Source organism: Plectrocnemia conspersa, unplaced genomic scaffold (genome assembly GCF_051122295.1).
Source record: "Plectrocnemia conspersa isolate PC_06_02 unplaced genomic scaffold, ASM5112229v1 ptg000011l, whole genome shotgun sequence".
NCBI lineage: Eukaryota > Metazoa > Arthropoda > Insecta > Trichoptera > Polycentropodidae > Plectrocnemia > Plectrocnemia conspersa.
Genome location: NW_028277175.1, coordinates 10684936 through 10694055, shown reverse-complemented (window position 1 = coordinate 10694055; position 9120 = coordinate 10684936). Strand labels below are relative to the sequence as shown.

The window sequence follows — 9120 nt, the reverse complement described above, 5'->3', positions numbered from 1 at the left end:
ATTCGGTTTTTCTGGCCACACCTTTAAATATTTATAGTTAATAATATTTTCTTCTGCGAACGCCAAATTTTGCTATATTTAAACGGAAATTGTAAAATCTTTAAATGAGGTTTTGTTGTCAATTGTTTGAGGTTAATTCAAAATTTAGACGAGTTAAAAGTTGAAACTTAATTGAATTTATTTTTCGATATTCCTATGGGGGGCGATTTTAGATTTGTTGTGACCAAAACTGGTCAGCACTGGAGTAGCACTGGCGTGACGGTTTTCTCCCATTCTACCGGCAAGCTTGCAAGGGTTCGGACGCGTGCCGTGGCGCGCGCGCCCTTTTGTCACCATGTAAACAACAACAGTAACTATCAATAAAACATTACTTTATCGGCTCAATCTGTGTCTAATTGCCACCCGTCACCATCAACGTCCCCAAAGTCCTTTAATTGCTACTTGTCGTCAATTTAATATTTATAAAACAAATAAGTTTGAACTTTCTAAGAAATTGATTTTTTTTCAGGAAATTTTTAAACACAATTATTTTTTATGTATTAATCTTTGTGAACAAGTCTATAAAAACAGTGCCGATATATAGATAAAATAGATAGTAAGCAGTTTAAAATTGCAAATATTATTCTAAGAGCTCTTTTCGTTCATGTGCCTACCACTCATTAAATTTAGTAGTTAGTGCAGCAAATAGGACTATATTATGCATAGTTTTGATGAGAAATAATACATTACCATGCTTCAACTTCAACACTAGAGCCTAAAAAGTACCATTGATCTAATTAAATAGGCAATTTAAAATTGTATTCTATTTTTTTTTATTGATTCGATTAATTGTATTAAGAAGTTTAACAAAGAAATTCACGTAAAGGAAGTAAATTTTTATTTATTATGTAATTCATAAATTTTAAAAATATCAACTGACTGCGTTCACGCGATCTATTAATTGATTTATATGAAGTTCTGCAAGCGGGTCCATTTTTATGATAGTGGGACTGCTTTCTTCGTATTTTATATGTAGGAGGCAATCGCAGTTGTAAATTTTGTTCATCGCGCAATCCAGAGCCTGAAAACTGTACTCGTTAAGAAAGCTTTTATTATTTGATTCAAAAAAACACAATTTACCTTGATCATGTCTTGTTTGAGTTCCGGTTTCGTAGACATCTGTTTCTTTATTTTTATCATGTCATCGGGAGTGTATTCGATTAACTCTGATAAAATATCACTCGACATATCGACGTCTAATTGTCCAGATCCGTCGACTATAGTACATTTGAGAACCCATACTGTTTTTTGAAGAGACAGTTTACCTATAACTTTAAAAACTTGCGCTTTGACAACAAACGTCTTCCCTTTCTTGAAATCATCTTGCGCATCCTCCAATTGTTTAATATATACGAATGGATTTTTACTAACTTGTACTGGATATATTACGGGAGTTGCAATGGTTTCCGGTTCTCTATAATGATCTTCGAAAACATCATCATAAGAATCTTCGATAAAAATGTCTTCTTGTATGAAATTGTGATTTCTTTCTCTATCGTTAGCATTTGATCTTGAAGTATTAAGAGCTTGATTTTCTACTTGATCTAATTCAATCAGATCGAAATTATCACTAAACATGTCGTCATTTAAATCGTTTACATTAATAGTCGACATGTTCTGCTGAACGTTGACAATAAAATCTCTCGAAACGGCCGCTGGTCTATTTGTTATCATAACAGGTTCTCTAGTGAAATTATCTATGTAATAAATAATAAATGAAATAAATAATTAAATTAAATATTCATACTTTATTCAGAAGCACTTACTAGATCTAGAGTTGTTTTCTACAAAGTTGCAATTTAAATCAATCTTTTTACAAAGCACATTTTTATAAGCGTATTTTTCCAACATATCGTCAACTTCGCCTCCGAGGATCGTAACGTGTTTTTCTTCCATCATTAAAACACCACGACGGCAATCGATAGGACCTATAAAAGCAATATCAATTAATTCAATACAAATTAAAAATAAATATAAAATGAATACTCGCCTTTAACTTGCAATTTAATTCCTGGTATTAAACCACTATTAAGATTTCGCATCGGTCTATATTCAATTCCATGTATTTTTTGAACACCATCCGTAAGCTCCAATTTGAACATTCTAATTATGACAAAAAAAAATATTTAAAATTTTATTTATTATATTTATGACTATTATAACATAAAGCAATTAAAGACCTTTGCGAAGTAGGCTCTTGTTGTGTATTGCCAATATCAGTCGTTTCTATATTTGTCATATCTACTTTAGTAAGTTTTTGAATTTGTTGATAGGCTGATGTTCCTGAAGGAAAATATAATCAATATATTAAGGTGACAGAATTAAAAAATATCAAAGGACACTAAAAATAAAAAGGCCATTATTTTTCTGGAGTTGAAAAATATGACATTTTAAAAATTTTGTTCAAAAACTATTTCCAAAAAAAGTTTGAGGACGTCTGGTCACCTTAAATATATACATAATTAATAAATGCGGATATAGATTTGCAAACCGTACCAATATCGATCAAGAAATTCATTTGTAGAGTGTAAATTCCATTAAGCGTCATTTTAACCTGACTTAATAAATTTGGAGGTAAACATCCCGGTGATATTTCTTGTAAGTCGCACAACATCCATTGATTTTTCACCATTGCGCAGAGCTCTTGTGATGTTTTCGATCGATTACTCGCTTCGCTGCAGAAGAAATCTACACAACTAAATTGCAAGTTATTATTTTTCATCAAATATTAATTTTACTTGGGTTATAAATTAATCTTTACCCAGAAAGCCATTCTTCCGTTACACACATTCCATGAGATTTTAAATAGTTTTGAGCCGTGATAATAGATAATGACATTATTGTATTGTTTATTTGTAGCCGAGTAGTTTAAACAACGCGCAAACGATATGACATTTGTATTCATAAATGGGAACATGACCATAACGCTATATTTTGTGACCATATATAAATTTAGACAAAAGATTATATATAAGATATTATATAGTGTCCAGACGTCCTCCTCAAAAATGTTGTCTTCCTTTTTTCTTTCGTTGAGCTTTTTCTGAGCTCCCGTAACAATTTCTCTACCTCAAAAAATAAAATTCAGAGATGGACATTGACCAAAATTTTTAAAATGACCTTTTTTTAAATCTAGTAATTATAGATATTCACATAAAACAATTTTTGCACATAATAGTAAAAAAAAGGTTAGTACAAAATTTACATTTATTTTTGTGTTTTGAGAAAGGTTTAGTAAACAAGTCAAAGTTTACTTTAAAAAGTAGATTCTAGATGTATCAAGTATGTAGTAGGGTCAAAAAATTGATAATAAATTCTTCTCTTCGTCCATGTAGCAAATGCTGCATGGGAGTGTATTTTTTGATGTGCATTTAAATTTCTGCTTTCCCTTATAAATGAATATTATGCTTATATTTTAATTTCAGATTGTTTTTATCGTACTAGACCTTTTTAAATATGAAAAAAATCGCAGAGCAGCAAAATTAAAAAGTAAAAAAACATACAGACGTACCTTTTATTACAAGTTAAAAAGTTTACATAACAGTTGAAAAAACAGTAATTAAAAATATGTACATACTTGTAAAAACTATAACGATAAATACTCGAATGAAATTTATTTGAGACATAAATCATTCAATGTGATACCTGAGTTTGTCGACTACTGCACATTTTAGCGATATTAGGTCTTGTATTCAGTGACGTAGCTAGGGTATGTGCCGCCCAGGACAATCTTTAAAATTGCCGCTCGCCCTTCCATACATTTTTTGCAGGGTCATAAAATTAGCATTTCTTATAATAATAAATTGGTTATTATTAAGCTCTTGTTATTCGTAGATTTTTATATGTTTCTGTGCATTCAGGGCTAAGAACTACACTAGACGATCCCATCGCGAATATGTCGCTCCCAAGAAAGAGCCGCCCGGGGCGGCCCGTTCCCTCCGCCCCCCATAGCTATGCTATTGCTTGTATTTGAAATAGCTACTCTCAATTCTTCGTTTAAATTGGTAAGTCTTCCGCGTTTTCTAGTTTTTATATTGGTTATTGTCGAGAAACCAGGCTCATATATGAAGTTAGGAACTGTAAGAAGATTTTCAATTTCCTTTCGGAAAGAGCTTAGTATTCGTCTTGGACAAAAATTCAAAATTCTTCTAGAATTATTTTAAATAATTTCATTTTTAGAGTACGATCCGTTGACAAAGTAATTAATTTTTCTATTTCTTGGTATGAAAATTCACAACTCGACGTATGAATCGTGGCAAAGTGATTTCGTATCCAGTCATAATTTTCTATATTTAAGGAATTAAAGTAACGTTTAATCTCTTTTTTCAATAAAGACAAATTTTCTGTTACAGCAAAAATAATTTCTTCAACAGTGTTATCATTTAGCGAAGAAAACATCTTTTATATTATTTTTTTTTATAATATGCAATTTTTCTAAAGAATTATTTTTTTTTGAAAGGCTGCCAATTTGTCAGTGGATGATCGAAAAATATTTTTTTCTTCGAATGCTGGTTTTAGCGTTATTAAAATAATAAAAAATATCAGCTGAATATGCCATTTAGCACATCAAATATGATATTACAAAATCATCCATACCATAATTTTATAAAATGGCTAACCAAAGTGGCATAACATGATGTGATTATCCCTGGATAACTACTTCATATGAATGCAAAATCAAGCACTTGTACTTTGCTTCCATAGAAATCTAGTTTTATAAAAACGCTTGTTTTTAAATGTCGCGTTTTTATGTAGTTTACTATATATACAACCTGGTCTTGTACATGTTTAATAGTGTTAGTAGTGTTTTCGATGAAACGAAATAAATCCTAGTATATATGTACTAGCCGCTAAAGTCTGTGGACTCTGGAAAAGTTATAGGTGACTTTTCTCAATAACATTCGACATATTTTTTATTGTATCAGACGATGAATTATCATTATTTTCTTTTCTGCTTCATCGCCAAAATAACTTTCTCAATATGCAATCAGAGACTGCTATAGTATGTAATTTTAACTATACAGCAATCTTATATGACGCCAATTGCGCCTTATCGAGAATTCTTACGTTTTTCCAAAATATTTAACTTGGTTTGCTTGTACATCTAACAATCGTTTGAAATAATCTTTAGTTTTTGTAACAAGATTGCTGTCCGTCGTAATAAAATGGACTTTCAACTTAGTAGAAACTATCGCACTATTGGAGAATTTTTCTCCACATACACTACATTGTGGAATGTGAAATTCTTCCTCATCGATGCATGTAAAACCGAAACTTAAATATTCGTTAAAATACTGACGATTATTTGTTCTTAGTGCTGAGACGTGCAGCAACATCATTACTGCTACTTTTGTTAAACCGTCTCCGTTAAATCTCCATGTAAATGTCTCAGCTATGAAATGACTAAGCAGTTAATATTTTTAATGAAATCTTATTTCATATTTACAAAACATACCCGATTTTTCTGGGTTGTCAGTTCTTTCCGAGTATACTTTTATCAAGTCACGAAGAACGCTTTTGCGTGTAGTATTGTAAAGCAGGACGTATATTAACATGTTTCATATTGATATAATAGGTATGTGTATCCTGATAACTTGAAACAAAATAGAAGTTCCTATATCGTTTTTTTATACATAGAACAAATATGAAATTTGCTTTTTTTGTCTGGAATTGCATTTACGACTTTGATCGAGTTGTAATAAAATACTGTGCTGCACCGTGTATTGTAAAACCGAAATTTCTATAATTTATGAATCAAATACCCTTTACTAAAAACATCTGGATAATGCTATTTTTAAAGGTCTGTTATTTTTATATATAAATAAAACAACATATAAGAACGCACAACGTTTATTTCATAGAAATAATTTGTACAAAAAATGTTTGTCCTTAGTCAAAAAGACCGAAGCCCATGTCTTCATCGGATTCAGGTTCTTCCTCCTTTTCCGGTTTCTTCTCTTCTGCAAACAAAAACAATAAAATTAAATATAAGAAATTTACTCACAAATATTAAGTATATATACTTATGAATATAAATCAGGTAAAATAAAATTACATCAATACAATCTTCAGTCGAAAGATGGTGTTAAATAACATTCATCATGAGTCATATACGTAAACGTAGGGATCGATATTGGATTCATATTTACCTTTAGCGGCTTCGGGGGCAGCAGCTCCGCCGGTGGCAGCGGCAGCAACTGGAGCAGCTGCACCACCACCGGATGGCATAGACGAAAGCTTTTCACGGCCTAAAAAACAACAGTCGTTTAGATTCAGTTCATTCAAGTAAATAGAAACAGAACATATTATATCAACTCAGGTTTAAAATATCTCAGCAAGATTTTTCAGCCGAAAGATGGTATAAAAATGATTCATCATAATAAATAGTAATTTTGAATATAACAGTAAACAATCCATACCTTTCGCCATCAATTCTTCGATGTTCTTGCCATTAAGCTCAGAGATAACTTTCTTCAACTTTTCGGCATCAGCTTCGATACCGACTGAGCTGAGAATCTTCTCAATATCGCTCGAAGCGGGAGCTGCCTTTCCACCCAAAACGGCGAGCAAATATGCGGCCACGTAACGCATCTAAGAAAAATGATACAAAGTTAGGTTAGTTGAGTTCACATGTAAAACACCTGCAAGTAAACTGTCGACTATCAGTACTGGATCAGTCAAAAGTAATGTGCGTCAGATATTTGAGGTTAAGTATATAGAAAGTTCGGATAATCGGGAAACATCGTCTCAAAACGGCGTATAACGTTTAAACATTCGATGCAATATTAAAATAAAGTTGCTTTTGTATGTATTTTAAGATATTTCATGGCAAATTACTCACTTTTAAGTCTCAAGCGACACGAAACGTGAAACCGGCAGGAGGGACTGACGCAGAAGAGCGTTCGGGCGGTGTTGCCAGCTTAGAATGTTTTTCGTGAGAAAATTGCGAAAGAAAAAAACTAATTGCAATATAATTTATAAACGCACAAATTAGAATTAAAATAAAAACATTTATTTTTCTGTGATATTGTTTATTTTGAAATTTTTACTAGCATAAAATTCGCATTACAAAAATTTAATTTCTTAAATCATCAAAGTTTGAATTATATAAAATAGCAATTTATTGAAAATAAATATTTAAAATCTTACTTAACTCTTACTTTACTTTTAATACCCATATCTATTATTAAAAAGTTTTTTAAATGAAAATTTACATAGAAAAATACATTTACATTAATAGACTCTTTCTGACATCTTTGAATATGTTAGGGCACTAAAAGGAATTAATTGTATTTTTGATAGTATATTCTTATAACAGATATCGTTATTATATTTTTTTTTCATATAAAATTAAATAATTGGTGGTACTTGATTTTGTTAAAAAAAATCTTTTCGAATATCCTTGCGTATTTTCTTGGATCAGTTCATATAAATGTCAAAGCTTTAGTTCTGACAACTTCCAGAGAGTGTAGTGGAGGCCTCCATATTATATAATTATTTCACTGTTTCTAAAATTCAAGGAAAATTTTTAGGTAAATGCTCAGTTTTTACATCTAAAAACAATTACAAAGAAAACTTGTTATATTGATAAGCTGTTCGAAAATAGTGAGATTGCAAATTCTTCAGAGACCAGATTTAAAATATCACAAGATGTATTAACTACTCTAAAATGCATTCAGCATTAGAGAAGGAAGCCGCTACAAGTTGTTTGCTTGGTTTATATTTGAGGTTAATAAAAATAAAAGTAATATATGGATTTTTTCGTATCCAAGAAATCTGTAAACTACCACTGCTTAGAGAAAATGCGTTATTTCTTTTTATTAACTTGTAGGTGCAAAATTTAATTTATTACATTGGCAACATTGTTGTTGACAGCCGCCGATCGGAGGTTCGCGCTTGAATCGTATATCCACACCATGGCTGATAGACTTACTCAACTACAAGACACAATAAATCAGGTATTTTACAATGAATTAGTGCACGCCTATTCATAATTTAAAAATGACACATCGTAAAGTTGTATAATGTCTATTCCTCGATTGCAGCAAGCCGAACACTTCTGCAACAGTATAGGTATTTTGCAACAGTTTTCGACCCCTAGCAAATTTTCGGGATTCGACAGAGGCGGTTCGCAGACGCCGAGTCAGCAACAAGGGCAGGAAGACTATGCTCTGCTGTTCGCCTCTCTTATATCAAGATGCGCCAAAGACATCGATACGTTAATTGAATCTCTACCGAGCGAAGAGAGTTCTACGGAACTCCAAGTGCAAAGTCTTAGACGGCTCGAATCCGAAAACAAAGAAGCGGCCGAGAAATTAGAAGAGGTATATTCTTCGATTTGCCACCATCCAATCTTGTAATTTAGTTTTAATCATAATCGTTTCACTCGCAGGTCGTGAGGCAAGGCGAAGCTTTATTAGAAAAAATACAAGGCGCTTTAAGCGACATAGCGCAAGCCCAGCTCGATATGCAAAATCCAAATACCCTCACGGACCTAAAACCTCAAATTTAATAAATAAGTTAATGTATGTCTTCAATATGTAGCAATTAAAACACATTAATGTAAGTTGTAAACGTCTTTAGATGTGTATTTTTAACATAAAAGACAAAAGTGTCGAGCATAAGTTTGATTTTTAAGTTAATTCAACTGGAAAGAGGCTCAAGCATAAGTTATGTATAGTAAATAAATAAGCAATATTCAAAATTAAAGCTTTTGTTTATTTCTGTTTAGTTATTTAAAAAAAAAACAACTAATGAAAAAATCAACATTAGCAAAATTACACCATTTTGTTTTAAAAACATAATTAAGTGAAACCTGCGTTAATTTAACTTCACATTTGTACAAGTTTTCATTTTTTATATTATTATTTTATTAATGTTCATATCCATCCACACACCGATATCTATGTACAAACACAAAATAAAGAAAAAATCAATTACCACTAACAATATACACTGGTATGTTTTGTTACAAGTCAAATCACACTGGCAACTCTTAAATAATAATGATAAAAAAAAATCAATAATGTTAAACTAAAGATACCTAGATATAAGTAAATTTATTCACTCAATATAAAATTT

General features: G+C 31.2%; 3 protein-coding genes and 2 non-coding genes across 5 annotated transcripts; 1 reads left to right on the top strand and 4 right to left on the bottom strand.

The window, feature by feature from the left end:
• Positions 1 to 860: 860 nt before the first annotated feature.
• Positions 861 to 2983, bottom strand: LOC148229480 (recQ-mediated genome instability protein 1-like). Its single transcript, XM_088197662.1, has 7 exons — positions 2801 to 2983; positions 2536 to 2735; positions 2220 to 2322; positions 2030 to 2142; positions 1806 to 1967; positions 1120 to 1736; positions 861 to 1060 (listed from the first exon to the last, which is right to left on the bottom strand). Exons 1-7 carry the CDS (start codon positions 2875 to 2877, stop codon positions 911 to 913), a joined length of 1422 nt encoding a protein of 473 aa, XP_088053788.1. The 5' UTR covers positions 2878 to 2983; the 3' UTR covers positions 861 to 910.
• Positions 2984 to 5873: 2890 nt separating this feature from the next.
• RpLP2 (ribosomal protein LP2) lies at positions 5874 to 6936 on the bottom strand. The gene is made up of 4 exons (XM_088197697.1): positions 6881 to 6936; positions 6459 to 6630; positions 6189 to 6287; positions 5874 to 5999 (listed from the first exon to the last, which is right to left on the bottom strand). The coding sequence occupies exons 2-4, from the start codon at positions 6628 to 6630 to the stop codon at positions 5929 to 5931; spliced, it is 342 nt and encodes a 113-aa protein (XP_088053823.1). The 5' UTR covers positions 6881 to 6936; the 3' UTR covers positions 5874 to 5928.
• LOC148229479 (small nucleolar RNA Me28S-Am982) lies at positions 6068 to 6147 on the bottom strand. The gene has a single exon (XR_015811526.1). It is a non-coding gene; the product is annotated as a small nucleolar RNA Me28S-Am982 (small nucleolar RNA).
• Positions 6347 to 6422, bottom strand: LOC148229478 (small nucleolar RNA Me28S-Am982). The gene has a single exon (XR_015811527.1). It is a non-coding gene; the product is annotated as a small nucleolar RNA Me28S-Am982 (small nucleolar RNA).
• An 825-nt stretch (positions 6937 to 7761) lies between the features above and the next one.
• MED21 (mediator complex subunit 21) lies at positions 7762 to 8988 on the top strand. The gene is made up of 3 exons (XM_088197695.1): positions 7762 to 7997; positions 8085 to 8363; positions 8432 to 8988. Exons 1-3 carry the CDS (start codon positions 7956 to 7958, stop codon positions 8549 to 8551), a joined length of 441 nt encoding a protein of 146 aa, XP_088053821.1. The 5' UTR covers positions 7762 to 7955; the 3' UTR covers positions 8552 to 8988.
• Positions 8989 to 9120: the final 132 nt, after the last annotated feature.